General features: G+C 38.6%; 1 protein-coding gene across 3 annotated transcripts in view; it reads right to left on the bottom strand.

Moving 5' to 3' along the window:
- Positions 1–2,419: 2,419 nt before the first annotated feature.
- Positions 2,420–21,550, bottom strand: part of KCNB2 (potassium voltage-gated channel subfamily B member 2) — a 239,864-nt gene continuing 220,733 nt past the window's right edge. For all 3 annotated transcript variants that reach the window (XM_033155412.1, XM_033155411.1, XM_033155413.1), the window contains exon 3: positions 2,420–5,602. In XM_033155412.1, coding sequence (XP_033011303.1) covers positions 3,431–5,602 — 2,172 coding nt within the window. In that variant the 3' untranslated portion in view covers positions 2,420–3,430. The remainder of the gene's footprint in view (positions 5,603–21,550) is intronic.

Here is a 21,550-nt window from a genome sequence, read left to right as displayed (position 1 = left end):
GTCTTTAAGGTGCCAGAAGATTTGTCACTTTTTTTAACATGTAATTTGAGTTTGCTTTTGAAGTATAAACAATGACTTATAATAACTGTGATGTTGCAGAACCATAATGAACATGGAGTGGTAATGTGATGTCAGATGTTGTTGTTCTGTAAGATAGAAAGGAACAATCTATCTCGGGGTAGCCAACATGGTGTCCTCCACATGTTGCTGGACTAGAGTTTCCACAATCTCCGACCACTGACAATGCTGACTGGGGTGGATGGGAGTTGGAGTCCAACAACATCATTTGAGCACCACATTCACTACCCTGGACTAAGTGTAGAGCATATAGTTGCTTACAGGCTATCTAGATGGTATGCTATAGGAAAAAAATGCCTCTTTAGTAAAGCTTCGGTTCTTAAACCCATTTTAGGAAGAGGACACAATGCATCTTAGCCTTTATAGAGGCCCATATGTATGAAAATAAATGAAACACCTCTTTCTCCACTATCCAAAAATAGGTTCATGCTCTTGAGCTTGCCTCAAATGCATCCTCTTGTGTTAATGGAATTACCATTAACACAATTACAAATGGAATCACTCTTAACAACACATGTGAGGTCAGATTCAGATAAGCTTATAACATTTTTGTATCCAGTAGCAAAGGGCTTCCAAATTATTTCCTAATGGACGTAGCTTGGGAGACAAAAAGTTGTATCCAACTAAGTTTTATTCAGGATAGACCCAATAAAATAAATGGACCTAAGCTAAGTCATGTTCATTAATTTCAATGTCTATTCTGAGTAGAGCTAACACCGGGTACAATCCAGAGTCTTGACACGTGTAGACTGAAGCCAGTACTAGCCAATGGGAAGGAACATCAACATGTATCTCATATGGTACACCAGAAGGGCTCTGAAGATAGGAATGGTTTATTACATATGAAAAGAGCATATTTTAGCTTTGGATCCTTCCACCTATAGCTCATGATAGAACAGTCATGGTAGCCAGCGTTTTCCCTGGGTAAGGATTATGAATGAAACTAGGATTTCATTGAAATCAGTGACCAACCTCCCATTTTCAACCGAAGCCCAAGGTTTCATTTTGCCTTTGGTTTTGTTCTTTATATGGTTGTCATTATGAAGACAGATCAAATAGGGCAGCATGGTGTTTAAAAAAGTACAGAAATTACAGAGCAATGTCTTTTAAAAGCTAGTTAGGATTTAGTCTCAGTCAATGGGAATATCTATCAATAAAACAAGAGAGATAAACAAAGGAGGTTCATAAAATAAAATGAAGGTCATTGAAAAGGATTAAGCAGAATGCCACATAATTAACTTAAATCATATGCAGAAATATAATTACCTGGACAGCCATGAAGAACAAATGCACATTTTGAGACCTAATGACCAGACATTGTTTTTTTGTTTTTAAATAAATGACATTTAACTGCATTATTAATTCTTAAGAGAAATATCTGGAGATACTGTATTTAAAAACAAAGGCAAGTATTAAAAAGGGTCTAAGAATTGGAAAAAAAATAAAGATGACTTTTGCTGTGCTTAGTATTTGGTCCAAAAGACACATATTAAATACATGATGGTGACATTTCCTTACAAAAGTAAAACCTGAGAGCTACAGGATAAGGCCCAGTTTTCTCTTTGAAAGCTGTTGCAGCCAAATAGAAAAAAGAAAGGAAAAGGAAAAGGAAAAAGGGGGAAAAGGAAAGGAAATTAAAGGACAATTTCCTTTAAGAAAGCATATGAGAAATTTTGAATTCTTCTCAGCTATATTAGAAATTATTCTGTTGAAGCTAACATGAGTTTTAAGTGGTCTGTACTGAGTAAAATCAGTGTAAATGGGTAAGTTTTTATGTTGAAGAACTCCACCCCCCAAATTAGAATATTGTTTTTATTAGAAAATTAAAATTGTTAAGCTTATTAGGTTCAATATTGTTTTGTGATTTGAAAATATTTTAATGCATTGAACAGCTTCTTTAAATTTGCAGAAATAATTAATCTACTGAATTATTGGAATTTGGGTAAAAGGTACACAATTTGGAAAGTTCCGTTCACATGCTGTTTTATCTTATTGCAGGAGATCTTTTATCCTATTGATTAATATAGAATGCATGTGATGGAAGAGCATGAAGAAGACGAAATCCACAGAAGTTTCAAATGATTTCATTAATTTGTTAATTAATTGCAATAATTACATATGAAAAACCCGATAGAGCAAAACTGCCCACAGCAAAGTCTGTATAAAACACCACTTTTGCAAAATTGAAGCAGAGGCTGGGCACAATGAAAAGACTGTCTACTCTGAGTTTTCCAACTTTACTCATAAAGCAGCAATCCTTGTCTGTTGATTCAAGAATTGGGGCGCCTAGTGGTGAAGAAGTAGTGGACAAAAGCCACAGTACTCCTAAAGAGATAACCACAAAAACTTCATTTTTAAAAAAAATAAGATATTAACAATAGTGCATACAGCAATAGTAACTGTAATACAAACTTTTGAACTTTTAAATATAAAATAATCATTTTTCATGGCCATTTGGCACATTTCATTGCCATAGAAATAATTTTATTATGTAACATAACGGTGTCCTTGTCTTTGTTTTGATTTTGGCAGTTCTTATATCAAGTTTTCAATTTCTGGTCATTAAATCTTGCACAGTCTAAATAGAATTCTACTCAAAACTTGCAAATTTATCTGTGAAATCTATGCAAATAAAAATAATTTGAGCTATTATTTACTTCACAGATAGATGAGAAAACACTGTCATTTACTTAAACAAACAGCTTATACTTTATGAGCTTTTAAACAGAAAGCAAGATAGGTGAGATGCTTTAAGAAGAAGTTGCAATTTTGCAACATAAGTCTGTACAAATCCTCCAGGCAGCAAACTGTGAAGGAAGTACCTGTGTCCCAGGAAACGTATTTTCCACATATCCTTGATAACTGTAGATCTCCCCACAAACCCAAACTATTTACAAATGTATGCATTTTGCAGGCTCAAAGCACCTTGTTTCACACCATTATGAACACATGCATCGGCATTTCATCCTTTCATGTGCAAATTCCCAAAATTCATTATAACCAAGAGCAAAAAAGTTAAAATATTTTTTTTAAAAAAAAACTTATCTACAATCATTAGTGAAAGGACCAAAAATGTCAGACATTGCAGAATATGGGCTCCTAAAAGAGCTCTTTATTTTACTCACTGTTCTTGCATCATTTTTTTAACTGATTTTTTTCTCCCTTTTTGTTACAAAAAAAGCAATTTCCACTTTTAAATTAAACAGTACTTAAACTAATCAACTCTTCATGCCATGCAAAAATAACATTTTTATTTTTTTTTACTTCTGAGGCTTCCCATGTTTTAGTTCATAGGCATTACTAATTGTGGTTTTAAGAAATCAGTTTTTGTCATTATTGCTCTCCTGACTAGTCACATGCTGGTTTCCCGTGTGGGACAGTAGCCAGTTTCTCCAGGATTTGTATGGATTTCTGGGGGAAACAAGTGGTTTTCCATTTTGTGACTTTCTTGGCTATTGTCTCCTTTTACATCCCCCCCGACACAGTAAATGTCTTGTGTACAGTTTTGCCCCAAGATTTTGGGGGAAGAAGAGCTGACTCGAGGCTCTTCTGTTAAATGGTTCCCATCTTTGTGTTTTTCCCCATAGCAGTTTGTCTTGATATCCTGCTCTTTGTCATGTCTTGTCATGCCAGGAATCTCCATGAAGTCGTCTTCTTCTCCAGTGTCCATTTCGGTGAAGCTCCTCCTCTCTTTGGAAGGGAAAGTAAAAAGCTTTTGTTTTGGAAACAGAGAAGGGGACGATTTCTTAGGAATGCTCTGGCAAACCATGGAAGCATCAGCACCCAGCAAGGGCCTGTCGCCGTGTGGTGAATTCTCTTCTAAGAGAATGGTGCTGATATGCTGAGGAGGGGTGGATTGCATGAAATCTGCCGCTGTCGTTACTGGAAGTGGCCTTGCAGTGCTCGGTGGTGTTTGTGGAGCACCACCTCTGTTTTCCTGAAAATTAACCTTAAGGGACCTTGCTTTTAATGGATTGCTTCCTTTGAGAGAACTTTTGGGACTTAACATGGAGCTGTCAAAGTGCAAAGGGCCATGAAGCAGAGACTGGGAGCCAGCGTTATCCATGTTCATGGCCGTATCGACTGGGGAGTACTCAAAGGTGACGTCTCTGGGGGCAAACATTTTATCCTTGGTGTGTGATAAAAACTGAGAACTCTTTGCTCTTTGGTCTTCCAAATGGACAGAGTCAGGTGGGAACCTTAGCTGCAGGTGAGAACCAGAGTATGGGGGCAAGGGAGACCGATCTGTCTCAGTGAAATCAGTTGCACAGCTGGCAAAGCTATCAATGCTGGAAATGCTTCTCATGTCCGTCACTATGTCTCTGGGCCCTGACATGGATGGTTCTCCTTGCCCAACAACCTCTTCCATTTCAATTTCCTCCTCATATAAAGGAGGTTTCGCTGATGGGCCTTGGTAGTTGGCATTGAGGTTAGGCTGAGACTGAGTTTTAGTAATTTCATTGTATAACATTTCGAGTTTCTGAGCACTCAAGTGTTGGGGGCTGGAGGCTGTGACAATATTGTTGAGCTTTTCGTTGGTATCTTGCTGGCTCACTTCCTGATATTTATTCTCCAAGGACTTATTAGAACTTGTTTCAGACATTGTCCTTCTGGCCCATTTCCACCGGCTTGGAGATAAGTGGTTATCGTCAGGGGTTTCCTTGGAGTTGGCTGCTTCCTCAGTCTTACCGGAATCCACAGCTACATCAATCAGTTCCATGCTGCGGGCAAAGGCATCTTTTAGATTCATTGAGACAATGCTTCCATTTCTTTTTGCTCGCTCAAGTGCCTCCCTTCGTTTAATGGCTTTCTCCTGCCGTTTTTGCTCCTTATAAAACTCAGAGAAATTGTTTACTATGATGGGAATTGGTAGAGCAATTACTAGCACTCCGGCAATGCAACACAATCCTCCAACAATTTTACCTAGTAAAGTCTTAGGATATATATCACCATAACCTACTGTAGTCATAGTGATGGTGGCCCACCAAAATGATGCAGGGATACTAGTAAACTTTGTAGCATCTTCGTCTTTCTCGGCAAAAAATACAAGACTGGAAAATATCATGATACCCATTGCTAAAAATAATATCAATAAACCCAATTCATTGTAACTCCTCCTGAGTGTGAATCCTAAAGACTGAAGGCCTGTTGAGTGTCTGGCAAGTTTAAGGATCCTGAGTATCCTCATAATACGGAATATCTGAACAACACGGCGGACATTTTGGAACTGCAGCACACTTTTGTTGGATTCTGTGAGGAAAATGGTGACATAGTAGGGTAAAATGGCCAGCAAGTCAATCACATTTAATGGACCTTTGAAGAACTTCCACTTGTTTGGAGATGACAGGAAACGCAAAAGGTACTCCATAGTGAACCAAGCTATACACACAGCTTCTACATGTGCTAGCTGGGGGTTGTCATTTAGTTGTCCAAATTCATCAATTACTTGAAGCTCAGGTAGAGTGTTGAGTGACAAAGCAATGGTGGACAGTACAATGAACAAAATAGATACAATGGCCAAAATCTGTAAAACAAAAATAAGCAAAAAAAATGTGGTTAGCAAATCATAATGGATAATAGAAGTTCATCCTCAGAAATAGTGCACAAATAGGTTTGCAGGTCATCATATTAATCTCACTGCAATTAGACAAGATCTGCTATACCCAGTCACCCTGATTAGTTCATGCAAGATCTGGGATGAGGAATCTCTGGCACTTCAGATGCTGCTGGACTACAGTTCCCATAATCCCTGACTACTGGCCATGATGGCTAGTGCTGATGGGAGTTGGAGAACAACAACTGGGGTTGGATCAAAACTTCACCCTCTGCAAACAGAAGTGTTCCTTCTGCCCACACTGGCCTTTTGATCTAGTGGAGAAATTTCACTGGTGGAAGTGGGTGACCAAGGCAACTCATGCCAAATTCCCTTTTCCTATGCAGCTCCCAGTGTCACCTTTCACACTGATCTGGAGGGTCCTCCAACCTGTCGCATAGTATTTTCATAGGACCTTGCGGTCTAGGAGGGGTAATCAACAAAAGAATCCAACTTCTGTCTGCTCAGAGGATGCTCCCACCAGTGGGAGTGAAGTATGGGCTCAAGTCATACTGACATTGGCAAAAATCCACCAACTTCAAACATATCTATAAATCAGACCATATTCTTAAGATGAGCAATCATTAACATTTGTCAAATTAGAGAAATATATGTGATGGCATAATTTTGGTAGATATTTTGTGGGTGTGTACACACGTACACACACGTACACAACACACAACACACACACACACACACACACACACACACACACACTAAGCTGAGAGGCAGTGACCAGCCCAAGGGTGCCCAGTGAGTTTCATAGCTGAGTGGGGATTTGAAACCTGGCCTCTCAGGCTGTAGTTCAACACTTTAGCCACCATACAGCTCCACTGGGGCATTGCAGCTGACCTGGTGAAACAAAGCACTTGGATATAGTGCCCCAGGAATGGACATTACAGTGAGCCAATAGCCTAGCCACAATGTTCCATTCCATAAAGTTTTAACATTTCAGATGCTAGCTATTGTGTACAATAGACAGTAAGACAGATGTTCCGAGAAATGTTCTATCTGCTGACATATTCCACAGTCTTTAAATCATTTTCAGTTACAGCATAAGAAGTATAGAGGTAGGGGAAGAGAAAGAAGCTCAACATCCTTTAGCATTTCACTTTTTATCACTTAGTTCAGTTATTTGAAAGCTGAAAGGAAATGGACAGCCTTAAGATTACTTGAGAAAATGGAAGGCAGTGTCCCCAGAGCCTTGGAATTAATTGAACAATTCGGACTTGTAGCTGGCTTTAAACTAAATAAGCAGAAAACCAAAGTTTTAGGTAAAAATATGAGTGCAGAACAGATCCAAAGAATTCAAGAAGCCACAGGCCTCAATTTTGTCAAATCCGTAAAATATCTAGGTATCAATCTCACAAGTAAGAATTTGAACCTGTATAAGGACAATTATGAAAAACTGTGGATGGAGATAAAAAAAGACATGGAGATTTGGACAAGACTCAAACTGTCGTTAATGGGAAGAATAGCAGTGGTTAAAATGAATGTCCTACCAAGGATGCTGTTTTTATTCCAAGCCATACCAATTTTGGACAAATTAGACTGTTTCAAAAAATGGCAAAAGGACCTATCGAAATTTATATGGCAGGGCAAAAAGCCAAGAATAAAATTTAAGATTTTAACAGACTCTAAAGACAGAGGAGGCTTTGCCCTGCCGGACTTAAGGCTTTATTTTGAAGCTGCGGCCTTTTGCTGGTTAAAGGATTGGTTTAAACTAGAGAACGTGGATGTGTTGGACTTGGAGGGACACGATAATATGTTTGGTTGGCATGCATACCTTTGGTATGACAAGGCTAAAATCCACAGAACTTTTAAGTCTCATATTGTGAGAAAATCCCTATATCAGGTTTGGACTAGATACAAAGACTTGTTTGAGAGAAAGACTCCTAGATGGATCTCTCCAGTGGAGGCCAAGGCATATAAGAGACCGAATATGTCTGCAAACTGGTTAAGATATATGGACATATTGCAGCAGGAAGGGGACTCCTTTATGCTAAAAAGCTATGATCAAGTAAAAAGTCAGGTCCCCGACTGGCTGCACTACTATCAGGTTTACGAAACATTTAAAATGGACAAAAAAATTGGTTTTCAAGTAGAAAAATCAAAACTGGAAACAGAACTGATAGAATCGAACTTTAAAAACCTTTCCAAAATGTATAATCTTTTGCTAGAGTGGCATACAAAAGATGAACTGGTTAAATCTTCAATGATAGATTGGGCAAAAGATGTCGGACATAATATTATGATGGATGACTGGGAGAGATTGTGGCAAAAAGGTATCAAATTTACTGCTTGTCATGGTTTAAGAGAGAATATAATGAAAATGGTTTATAGATGGTACTTGACACCAGTTAAGATTGCTAAGATGAACACCAAAATGTCAGATGTATGTTGGAAGTGTAAACATGCGAAAGGTACCTTTTTTCATATGTGGTGGTTGTGCCCAGTGGTAAGTGCCTTCTGGGACAAGATTTATAATGAGCTTAAGAAGGTAATGAAAGTTACCTTTTGTAAGAAACCAGAGGCATTTCTCCTGAGCATAACCAATGAAGAGATACCCAGTCAGGATAGAGTGTTTTTTATGTATGCCACAACAGCAGCTAGAATTTTATTGGCAAGAACATGGAAAGGTGAAGAGATACCAACGGTGGAGGAATGGCAGATGAAGATGATGGAATATATGGAACTCGCTGAACTGACCGTCAGAATCCGAGACCAGAGGGAGGGGAAGGCGTCGCAGGAGTGGAAAAAATTCAAAGACTATTTGGTTAAATCAGTTAAACTGAATATTTGAGCAGAATTAAACAGAACATCGGCTTTGGTAGATATGTGTTAGATATGAATGGTAAGGGGAATTGTTGTTATGTGAAAGATGTATATGTCAAAATATGTTAAGATAGGCTGTTAAGATAAGATACATAGTGATTGAGATATTTGACTAAGTGAAAGTTAAGTATATGAAAATTTGGGTAAAAGTGAATTGAATAATATATAAAGCTACCTTGAAGAAGTATATGTTTTCTGAAGACAGTGGAGGGAACGGGGGAAGTCCCCAAACAGAGAAGTTAGAAACAAGAAATATTCAAAGAAAGATATTGGTTAAGGTTTGTATATGTCATTTTTATGGTTTTATTGTTGTTATTGTTTTCAATGTTGATTATGTTTATTGTTTATTGCTGATTATGTTTAATGTTTATTGTGTTTTTATGGATGTTTATGCTATGTGTTGTTGTTATATTTTGTTCTCTTTTTTCTATTGGAAAATAATAAAATCTTATAAAAAAAAAAAAAAAGATTACTTGAGAAAATGTTACACTCAATGAATTTACCCAAGTGCAGCATTTGGAAATGCAATTTCTCCCCTTCAGAGAAAACAGCAATTTTCTGTTTTCCATGAAAAGTACCAAAGCAAACTGTGTTCTGCCTTGATTTTCAGTTGGGACTCGTGAAGTACCAAAAATTACATATCCTTTTATACATATTTCTGGAAAATTGTTCATTTTAAGCCATCTTGTTTCCAATGAAATAGGTGCAAGCAAGTACCCATGTACCTACCTACATTGGCTGCAGTCTCAGGCACACTCAGCTGGGAGTATGTCCAATAGAGCTAAGTGGAGCTTATCTGTGAGTAGACAGGATTGTGCTATAGGTTAGCTGAACTTAATACCCATCGCAATAAACGGGTCTTAAGTCAAGACTAATTTGTTTCATTGATTTCAATGGGACCTTAGTTCAGCTTGTGGGAAATTGCAGTCAAACAGGCTTGCAGGCTTCCCATAGGCATCTGGTTGGCCATTGTAACAAAAGGATGCTGGACTAGATTGGTTTTTGCTCTGATCCAGCAGGGATCCAATTTAATAAGCATTCATGTAGCAAGAGCCAGAAGTGTTCCCTCCCTGTGAAAAAAAAAGTTAGAAAAGCCCCACAGCTATCAGGGTTGGAGAAGCTCTGAGTACAGTATTGTTGATGTCTCGCACAGCAGCCCCACTGTATTAATGTTACACCGCAAGGCAGCTCTCTTTCAAAATACGATTGTTCTTATTTTCTACTGTTTTAGTGGCTTGCAATCTATCTTTCCCATTTAAAGAAGGCAACAAAATATGTTTCCAGTATTTCCCTTGGATTATTTAATGTCAGGAGAAATATTGGTTAATTTTATTTTTTTGTTTTACTAGGAGATTCTGCATGCAGATGAGACATCTCTTCTGTAGTGAGTTACGTTTCATTCCCCTTACAAGACAGCAAAGTATGGACAGTGTTAGGAATATTTCCAGATAAAACTCTGGCTTTGTGAAGTAATTTGTGAATGAATAAAACCCTTTTCTTTCTCCGTAGTGTTAAATATTTAGTACATCTCGGTAATCTCTGTTGGTACATCTCCAATTTTTAACTGGCATTAAAAGCTGGCTTTGTTCCTGTGCACCTAATTTGCTTCTTCATCACATCCATCACTATAACAGAACAATTTGAACATCATTATATAGAACGGGAACAGGAAGAATGGAAATATAAAAGATGTAGTACAACAGAAATTCCTCCATCTCTTTCACCTATGCAAGAATTTGCAAGATATAATCACATTTAAGTAACTATGATTAAAACACAGTCAGTGTAATGAGCTGCGGAAATGAAGTTCAAACTCAAATATAGCAAGTATGGTACAAATCAAACTACTATTTCCCCCACCCCCAGAACAGAATTCTTCCTGATCAACTAACCTATATGTTTTGTTTTTCCATTGTTTATATCCTGCCTTTCCTCAGAGGAGCTCAAAGTGGAATACATGACTCTCCTCTTCTCCATATTTTGCTCACAACAACCCTATGAGGTAGGTTAGACTGGCCAAGGCCATCTGGTGAGTTTCATGGCTGAGTATGGATGTGTGATATTTTAATGTATTTGATTTTTGTTGGAAGCCGCCCAGAGTGACTGGGGAAATCCAGCCAGATGGGCGGGGTACAAATAAATTATTATTATTATTATTATTATTATTATTATCATTATTATTATCATCATCATCATCATCATCATCATCATCATCCCTGGTCTCTCAGGTCCTAGTGCAACACCCTAACCATTACACCACACATCACTGTACAAGATCCTTTAAAGGCAAAGGGACCCCTGACCATTAGGTCCAGTCATGTCCGACTGAGGTTGCAATGCGGCGCTCATCTTGCATTACTGGCTGAGGGAGCCGGCGTACAGCTTCCGGGTCATATGGCCAGCATGACGAAGCTGCTTCTGGCGAACCCAGAGCAGTGCACGGAAAGCTCCTTTACAGAACAACAAGAATGGGTTTCTGTCTCATATCAAAAGCTGTAATCTCTCCTAGTATAAACACAGCTGCGTACACAGAAAGGGATCATCCCATGTCACAATAGTGTTCTCTTCCCTCCTCCTTGGGGGTATACCGACTGCTGTACACCAACAATAATCCAAAATAGCACATCTGGGCCCATGAAAATGTACCCACTCATTGATTGTCGCATCAAAGAAAGCTGAACAACTTGGGTAGATCCCCTAAAAATCCCCCCCACAAAAATCCTGGCTATGCCCATGACTACAACTCCCATCATCCTCAACCATTGATCAATGATCATGGATGATGGGAGGTGTAGTCCACAACATGTGAATGATGCCATGTTGGCTACCCATGATCTTGGCTGTGGTCTGAAGACATATGTGTCTACCACCTTGCTGAAGCTATGAAGGTTTGGTGCTGGCCACTACCTGGATAGGAGACCACCTAGGAAAGCATGTACAGTATGCTGCTTTGGGTTCCGTGACAGAAGAAATGTGGGCTATAAAAGTTAGAAAATAAAAATAAGAATTCAGATATATCCACTGACTTTTAAAAAAACCAAACAGTTTTAATACTGCTGTTGGTTAGTTTCATAAACCTAGTGGCATATTTGTAAATAAGCAATACACTACTGTATATAGTTTTCCCTTGCTATTTTGTCAACTTATGGCAGCAGGATTATGAACACTGGAAGTATGCATCATTAATATCATGGTGAAATATTAAGTCAGATGAGGTAATTTTTATTTTGTTGAAGAATGGGAGGCTGTCTAGACATAAAATCAATGGCATTATGATAAATGAACAGGAGGTACTTAATGTGCAAGATAAGTCATCTCATTTGAACAACTTGGGAAGCAAGCTAAAGCCTATTAAGTTCAATGCGTGCTTCTCCAGTAGCTTTATTAGGACTTGATGCCAAATGCCATAGCAGCAATTGAAAATTAGATGCTAAATACCACACTGGCAATAGGAAATTAGTTAAATGCAAGCTTAAAAACATCACATAAATCATTTAAAAAGAGCACTGGGCAGAATATATAAAATAAATTATTACGAGCAATTACAAGCAGTCACCCCCTCCATTTTTAATATAATATTTGTTGATTTTTTAAAAATAAAAAAGCTGTAGTGTTATAAGCTTTGTGACAGGCAATCATTGCCAGCTATAGATGGGTGATAAAATAATGTACACTCTTAACTTTTGGTTGATAGGTTGGTGCCTAAAGAAAAAGTTGTCTCAAACCATTGGGTTGTAGCGAATGTTAATCCTAGGCCCACTGTAATTATAGTGCATGACTAAATTACTGGTAGGCCCCTCAGTTCAATGGGTCTACTCTGAGTAGGACCAACACTGGCGACAACCTAATGGTCCCAATCCACTGGAAGTTTGTTGTGCACAATTGATTTCCAAGTGAGTGAAGTATGATTGCAGAGCTCTAAGGAAAACTTTGTAAAGTAGTGTGATTTTGATTATGTGTGACAAGGTCTTGTTTTTTTGTTTGTTTAGAAGATCCATTCTAGAATCCGTACAGCTGTAAACTACTCCCAAATATGAGGAAATGTTGCTAATGCTGCAGAGGTACATGATGTTTTTGTACCCCTCCCACCAAAAAAACCCATATAACTATTTCCCCATACCAGTTCACTATTATTTTGTGCTGCATAGGGAAGTTTAGGGGCCACCACCTAAATATGATAGATGCATGAATACTCTGCATCATTGGACTTAATACACCCAGAATGATTATTGGCTTTTGTGTAGTTTAGAAAGATGCCAAAGTTCAGTCTATATTTTGATAACTAAATGCAAAAACTGTGAGCCCGTCCACAAACATGGTGCTGAATACCTTACAGTACAACAATGTGTACTACACTACAATGTACACACACACACACACACACAAATAGATTAATCTTCTGTTACATGACATTTTGAGGGTGTGCATCTATATAATTTGGTCCAAAATCTAGCCCCAACTCTTTTTTTTACAGAAAACAAAATCAAAAACAAGAAAATAAGGCCGAAAAATGAGGTGTATACTTGTCGAATTGGTGGAAATAGGCAAATAGGCAAAACAGCTCCAATCAAAGGCAGTTTGTTTCTTTTTAAATTGTAACAAGAGTTGATGCCTAGACAATATAGAATTGTTTTTTTCCCTTTTACATAGAAAAGTAAGTAGCTTACTAAGTAAGTAACCCTTGCATAAAATGGTGCTAAACTAGAATAGTGTATTGGTGAGCAAATCTCAAGTATATTATTATACTAGTTCTTCCCCCAAGGAGCTATGAGTGGTGCTTAATTTTTTGCTGTTACTGGTATTAATTTTCTGCATCTTTATTGTTAGACCTTATTATGACTTATGGGTATTATAAATTTTATGCATGGACTGAATGGGAACTTAAGGAGACAATTGCTCCTAGCATCATACAGAATATGGTGCAATACGACATAGATACTACTGGATCATAAATACTTTTATCTATCCAAATTCCCACATCTGACATGAAAACTTTCAATCCACTGTATCACACCAGCTCTACTATACTTAGTCCGCTATAGGCACTATTAATACAGCTTTAGTTTATCATTTGAATCTTGAGCTTTGAATTTTCTCTTTATTCTTATTTTACATTCACGCTCCCATTTAGTTCAAGGTTTCATAAATCAACATTCATTTTTGTCATCTATGTCTATTGTTAGCCCCGACAGATGCATAATAATGTAATAGGCACACTACGCTTGAACCTGTCCTAAATGAATATGTGTCATTATCTGTCAGACAGGTTTCCTTGCTCAACTACATTTTAAAAGTATGATAGCTACAAAACTCCACCATTATTTTCCTGATCTACACTTGGCTGATTCTTCTGCCTGGCTGACAATACTTAAAGCTAACTTCAAGCTCCCAGTCCATATTAAAAGACTGCAATCCTAAGCACACTCAGCAAGAGTATGCTCCAATAAACACAATATGAATTATTTCTGAATACAGGTAGGTAGCCGTGTTGGTCTGCCTTAGTTGAAACGATTTTTTTTAAAAAAATCCTTCCAGTAGCACCTTAGAGACCAACTAAGGTGCTACTGGAAGTAATTTTTTTACTTCTGAGTACATATGCATAGTATTGTACAGAAAGGCAGGATGCCTCTATGGCACTGCCCACTGTACCAGTCATTCCTGGTTAGTATATTTGAAATGATATACAGCTAGTCAGCAATTGGCAAGTAGTTTCTGACTAGGATGGTACCTTTTAAGGCCAGTGGCTATGGAACATGCAGATGTAGTTAGGAAAATGCTTTAGGGTGGTTATCCTTTCATATTAAGGGGAACATTAGGCTAAAACCGAATAGCCTTTATATGAAGGAGTATTCAAAGATACTATTCCACATCTGCAGTCTGAAATGGTACTACTGAATGTAAGGTACCCCGTGATCCTGTTGACTGTGCAGCTTAGTTCTTACTGCCTTGCCTTTTGTTGAGATCATATCAATTTTATGTTTACTATTCATATGAAACACTATATTCAACACATCCTAATGTCACTGGACCATAAACCTAATATTTTAGCCTATCAGTTCAGCTGTTACAAGCTATTTTCTGACCTAAAGTATTTTGCAAATACCGGTATTTCTAAAGCCATTTCAGTCAATGACTAAATGAAACAATGCATACTATCTGAACTTAGACACTTTGTGAAATGTTTATGCATTGCTATATCTATATCATTCTACATGTTTATGGTTACACATACTGCATTTTTCATGGCCTGGTGATGCTCACCTTGAAGAAGAAAAAGATTTCATTGTTTCAGAAGAGCAAGTCTGAGGATTTGTACATTGCATCTAAATGTACTGGTGTTACACTGAGCCTGTCACCATAGTAAAGGTGATTTCACAAGTAAACCCTATGGTGGCTTCCAAGAAAGTTTCCCTATTTTTACCAGTAGATGTCTCTATTATACCATCCTGGCCTCTCATTCTGGAGACCACTATGGCCTCTTTTTAACACTGTAATTGCAATCATGAATATATAGATATCTAACATATATTCAGCAACATCAGTATTCCTTGTTGAATAAAGGTAACGGTGGCATATTCTCCTGTGCCACAGGCCTCCAAGCTGCAACCACAGAGAGTACATGCAAGCTGAAGATCCTTACTTTATTTCTTGGCTCCTTTGACATTTTGGAGGTGTCCATGGAGATAATAAATTCTCCTAATACCTCTTCTTCCTTTTCAGCATCTGCCTTTTCCAGACTACTTTATGGTAGTCTCTTTTAGTGGCATCTTTCCCCTCTCCAGTCATTTCAGTACATTTCATTTGAGAGCCATTGCTTAATTTTAAACACACACACAGAAAACCATTCTGTGTGCACACATGAAAATGCAGTGCCTATTTGCACTCCACAATTACATGCTTGACCATGTGTGCATGCAATAAGGAGGCAACGATTCCATGCTGTGCATTGATCCTGTGGCAGAGATGCATTTTCTACAGAGTAATGTCTGCAGTGGCTCTAAAGGTGTGTGTGTGTGTGTGTGTGTGTGTGTGTGTGTGTGTGTGTAAAGGACCCCTGGATGGTTAAGTCCAGCCAAAGGTGTTCCATTACACCAGAAGTAGTTTAGACATGCTGGCCACACGACCTGGAAAGCTGTCTGTGGACAAACACTGGCTCCCTCTGTCTGAAAAGCGAGATGAGCACTGCACACCATAGTCGCCTTTGACTGGACTTAACCGCCCAAAGGTCCTTTACCTTTATCTACCTTACACTACCTAGAACACTTAAGAGTGTGAAACAGTAGCAGTAGTGGCTAAATCAGCGCAGGACAAGGTCATCGGATAAAAACAGACTTAATAAATATTCCAATAGTCACAAGAAACACAATTAGTCTTTAGAAATAACCCTTTTGTTATACTTACATTTTCAGACAGCCAAGTCTGTTGAGGATGAGTTTATAATACATTTCTTTATTTTGACTGCCAGCGCCTATCGACAATGACAAAAGTTCCTATTCCTTCATCCAGACAGGGACCTTGGGAAGATGTTTGTTGCATTTCACACTATGCATCATTATGTTTGCTATGGAGACCAACCAGATGCTACTTGGAAGCTCACAGCAAGGGCACAAAGGCAAGAGCCCTCCCTCAATGTTGTTCAGCAAATGCTATTCAGCAAATACTATTCAGAGGTATATTGCCTATGAACACATACGTTCCATGTTGCCACCATAACTAATAGCCATCAATTGCTCCATCCTCCATGAATCTGTCTGATCTGCTTTTAAAGGTATCTAGGCTGGTGGCCATCACTACATCTGGAAGCAGGAATTCAACAAATCATGCATTGTATAAAATGGTATCTCCTTTTTCTATGTCCTCAAACTACTGCCAGTGAGTCTCATGGGATGATCCCAAAGCTCCAGACTTATGAGAGGGGGGGGAGGGGAATTCTCTGTATCCACTTTCCCCAGGCTGCCTCTCCCTCATTTTGTTCTAAACTGTAAAAGCCACAAACATTTCATCCTTGTCTTCCAAGACCCTGATCGTTTGGGCTGCCCTTCTCTGCACCCTTTTGATATCTGAACTGAACTAGTATTTGTTTCCTGGAACGATTATGTTGGGAGAGTATTCAACTGACCAGGGAGAGTGTGTGACACTGTCTTCTTTCAGGTGTGTATGTGACTGTAAACCACAAGTCAGGAGAGGGCTTGGGGGATCTATTTTATGTTTTACTAGACCCAGATAGCCATTGATTGGAGTCAGGGACAAATGACATACTGTATACTTTGAATTAAAAGTACTAAGTGTGGTATTCAACTAAATAACTGCAAGTGGAACAGGTTCCACTTGCCCAATGGGATTTCCTCTCCTCTCCTCCCCCTGTGCTCTCCCAAAATCTGCTTGAGATTATTGGGGAAATCCCCAGAACAGATTTAAGGGGTGAGCAGTGGGAGGAAAGAGGCTGAACCTTCTGTTATGCAAGGAGAAATTCTGTCACTAATGGAATATTCTGTTTAGCACTGTTTTGAGTACAGCCCATGGAGCCTTTGAACACAGAGACTTCTACTGAGTGACAGATCTGTACTGAGCTCGCAGTTCTCCCATAAGCAAAATTTATTTCTGGTTACCCCAAGTTTTCTTCATTCCAGCAGCTTAATTTGGTGTGGGTGTGCCATTTTGTTGTTGCTACTGTCAAACAACTGGGAGCCAGACATCTTTGGTGATCTGCTGCAAATCACTCAGAGATCCATCAGTACATTCCAGGCTATATTCTTCTCACCCCTATAATATGTGACTCCATCTCTGGAATGGTCGTGGTTCAGTGAGAGAGCACAGGCTTTGCATGAAAAGCTTCTAGGTTCATCCCCAGTGCTCTTCGTAAGGCTTGGGGACCACCTGTACAGAGCTGCTGCCCATCAGTGTCAACAACACTGAGCTAGATAAGCCAATGGACTTGGGGCTTTCTTTTGCATTTGGAAGGTTGCCAGAGGTTACTAAAAAGTTTAGGGTGGCTTACCTTGCACTTTCTCCATATTGCCAGGTTTGTGAAACCGTTTTACTAATTGGCATCTTACTGCATGCCTCATTTAGGTTTCAAGTCCTAGGAACTTCTAATGATGTTACCAAGGGCATGTCTTTGTAGCTTCTGTGATGAAAGGTTTCCAAGCTCATCACCAATTAGTAACTAGAAACAGCCATACTCCTAAACTGATGTGGCCATTAATTCAAATATTCCTATGGATATTCCAGGCGAAGGTTGTTGGATGTTCTCATGCAGACCAATAGCTGTAAACGCTGTGAACAATGACATTTAGATTCAACCTGAAAAGAGGTTCATTTTTTGTGCAGCAAAAAGGGTAGTTTCTTGAAAAGGCACAGTTGTCTTATTCTAATAATTCTTGATATGGGGTCCACTGGGATAGCTATTTTATTTTCTCTTGGTTGGGAGAAGACTTGCCCCTCTACAAGTGGAAGGGCTCCTTCCATTTATGGAAGGAAGCAGAGCCCAAGGTAGACCCATGGGCTCTGTCAACTTTTCCCTTTTCTTGCGAGGAATCCTATTCGGAATAAGGGAATTTCCCTTAAAGGGAAAAGTTGACAGCTATGCCCATGGGAAGAAGGATGCTCAAATCCTAGTTCCTTTCTTGGATGGCTCTGGGCAAATCTCATCAGTTGCCCATCTGCAAAATGCGAATGCTAAGGATGTCCCTCCCATGGTGAGCTGTGAAAATGTGTACTATGTGTGAAAGGAATTTTATATTACTAATTACTTAAATGCAAATGAGGAGTAAAGTTAATAGCACAAACAGAGCATTTACTAGCTTTATTTCTTCTTTCAGTTTTGTTTGCCTTGTTTTTTCTTGTAAGGGTTTGTATTCATTTTATAGTGTGAGCCAAAGCGTGGTATAGAAATGAATGAATGAAACAAACAAACAAACAAAATTGTGTCAAAGAAAAGCACATGTGGATTGTGTAAGATTCTGAATAGTGCTTTTTATGAATGATTGGGGGGGGAACGATATATAATTCAACAAGACATAAAGCAACTTCTGTGGATATTCAGTTTCAAAGCAGCTTGATTTGGATAAGAAACTCTTTCACATGCATAAAACCACATAGCAAGTGAGAATACAGTTTCCAAATAGTCCTCACGAGTGAGTTTTATTCCACAGAATAAGTTGTAAGTAGCACTGAGAAGCTGAATATGTGATACAATTTCAGTGTTGGATTTCTTCCTTTCACACTTGGTCATCAAAATATGATGGACTGGATTCACATCTATCACACATACTTAGAGTAGGCACACTGAAATCAAGAAGATTTACTGGGTATGTTTTAATGCATCTATGCTTAAGTATGACTAAGCATAGTCTGGCCCCAACCCTGTGTCATTAGTGTGAAGCAGAAGTGAACACAACCTTCTTGGTCAAAGCTACGCAGGAGAAAAGGTCTAATTTCTAATACAGCACAGGACTAAATGGGAACTTGTGTACCTTGTTTATATAAATGAAGCAGAATATCCTGATGAATTCAACCTCAGAATGAGGATGCAAAAACCTCATTTTATGCAAATATATTGCTGCTTTTCTTCCATCCCATTCATTTTCCAAGCATGAGTCAGGACACACACATTTACTCCTATTTATTTTTCTCCTGCATTTCATTTCTATATTTTGGAACTTGATAAATTACTTAAATTATTTGCTTATCAGCCTGAGTTTTAAAAATGAGGTGCATTTTTCACGTCTCCTCCTCTACCAAAGGCTTAAATGAATAAATCAATTTTGGACTAATGTATGATTCCGCCTTATCCAGAATGAATCACTAAAACCGAAACAACATATTAACCTCTTGGAACCAGAGGTTGGGATTAGCATATTAGTATTTAAGCGCTGTGAGCTTCAGTCCCTCAGACCCTTGGGATTAAACCGTAGCACATTTGTTACCCAGTATGTGTGAAAGCATTGGCTGCACATGTTTACAAGCATATGCAGCAGCATGCAGACTGTATGCCTACAGAGTCTGGGCCACCGCTCTTCAACTCTCAACATTTCCAGTCCCAAAACAGTGTTTCCCATACTTTTTGATGCCTAGGGTCCTCACACCACCCTGAAATAAAAGGAAGGGTAGTTCATGTTTATCCTAAAAAAAGTTACAGTACATATAGTATTTTTCTAAATTAGCTCCCAGAACAAAGGGCAGGCATTCTCTTTGCATTTGTGGAGCTAGGTCAGTTAGTATCTGGTCTGTACTAGCTCCTTGCACCCTGTTCTTCTTTTTTTGCCCAACCAGCCAAGGAATCTAATATAAGAAGCCAGAAAATATGAAATAAAAACAGATTCACATTGAAATGGGTAACCAGGAAAACAAGCAACACTGATATCCCTGATACTTTGCTCTAGCTATCCCTGAGTTTCTGGAATTCATAGTTACAAAGAACAACTTGAAAATTAAGGCTGAGGTTTGATGACATCTTAGAAGCTGTAAGGAGGTGCCAGGTTGATCATCAAGCCATTAGGGGTTGGAAAGACAAATACAAATTGATATAGTTTTCATCCTTCATTATGACTCCCATCTCATTTGCACATAATTTGTATTTTTCTTTTAGAACTGGATGCACACACTCCTGGCTATCAAACTGTGATGCATTAAGAAAATAATAACAGCCCTGCTGGATCATGCCAAAGACTCCTTTAGTTCAGAATCCCGTTCTCACAGTAGCCAACCAGAAGCCTACAGGAAACATGCAAGGAGGACCTGAATGCAACAGTGATCTCCATACTTGTGATTTTCAGTAACTGGTATTCAGAAGCATATACAACCTCTGGCAATGGAGGTAGAACATAGCCATTGTACCTAGTAGCCACTGAAAGCCATATCCTCCATAGATTCGTTTAATCTTCTTTTAAAGCTACCCAAGCTGGTGGCCATAACTATATCATTATCCAATCTGACTAAAAAGAAATGAGTACTGGAGTTACATCTACTCATGAAGGCAGATGTTTACTGCAATAGAAACAGTGCCGTAAAATCAAAATCATTCTCCCAACTAGCACCACAGGGTCTTGTGAAGAACTACTTTTTTCCTGAAGGGAGCAGAGTAGATGCTGATACAGCTTCTTCTAAATGGACAGTAGCCTCTTATGTTTTGTTTTCACATTTTTATTGATACTCGTAATAATAGGATGGGTACGTCAGCTTTCTCTGAGTGAACTGAAATAAGAAATGGAACCCATTTGGCTGTTCCCAGAGGATCATCTTTCTATGCTATAAATTGTACAGTAGATATAAAATCTTTCCATATGTAAAGTTGTTTAATACATAGGAAACATACATAAAATGAAGATGACCTATTAGCCAAAGCAATATAACCTCTCACATCACAGTAGTACTCAGTCAGATTTAGATTAGTAAATTAGAACAGGATATGAAACAACAACAAAAAGAGGGCTTTTTTGCTGTGCTGTGGGATGGAATATGATTTTTGGAATAACGGATTATATTTATGGAGGCAAGTCAAATTTTGATAAGGTGACTCACCTTGGCTCTCACAGTCCTGTCACCCTACAGTTGACTGTCCTTTAATGGCTACAACACAGAGTTGTCTGGCTATAACAGCTGTTTCTGAACATCAATAGGTCTCTATTTAAATCTACATACTGTAGTTAGGTGTGAAGTTGAGATGCTGTCTTGAAAATAGAAAGTCTGTGTTGGATTTTCTTGCAATATAATTTTTTTTAACAAGAAAAGGAATCAGAAAAGTTAACAAGTATTGGAGTGCAATTCTTTAATGTGAGAATGTAATTAAAAGGATTGCATATTCATTACTATAAATATGTGATAGCTATAGCATATAATGTGCTCCTCAGAAGGGATTTAGGTAGACCCCTGATACACAGCTGTGCTGGATAGTCCAGCTGTGTGAAGGATTCAGCCCACTCTGCTCCCTTTCCCATTCATATGACACAAAGGTTAATTGTGAGCTAAGCAGTGATTTCTGGTATCAGCATATGCAGAAGCAGCATGGCTGGCTGGCTGCGGAGAGTCACATAGCTGTCCTCC

Source organism: Lacerta agilis, chromosome 7 (assembly GCF_009819535.1).
Source record: "Lacerta agilis isolate rLacAgi1 chromosome 7, rLacAgi1.pri, whole genome shotgun sequence".
Taxonomy (NCBI): domain Eukaryota; kingdom Metazoa; phylum Chordata; class Lepidosauria; order Squamata; family Lacertidae; genus Lacerta; species Lacerta agilis.
The sequence above is the reverse complement of the archived record's forward strand: the minus strand, read 5'-3'. Positions and strand labels throughout refer to the sequence as shown.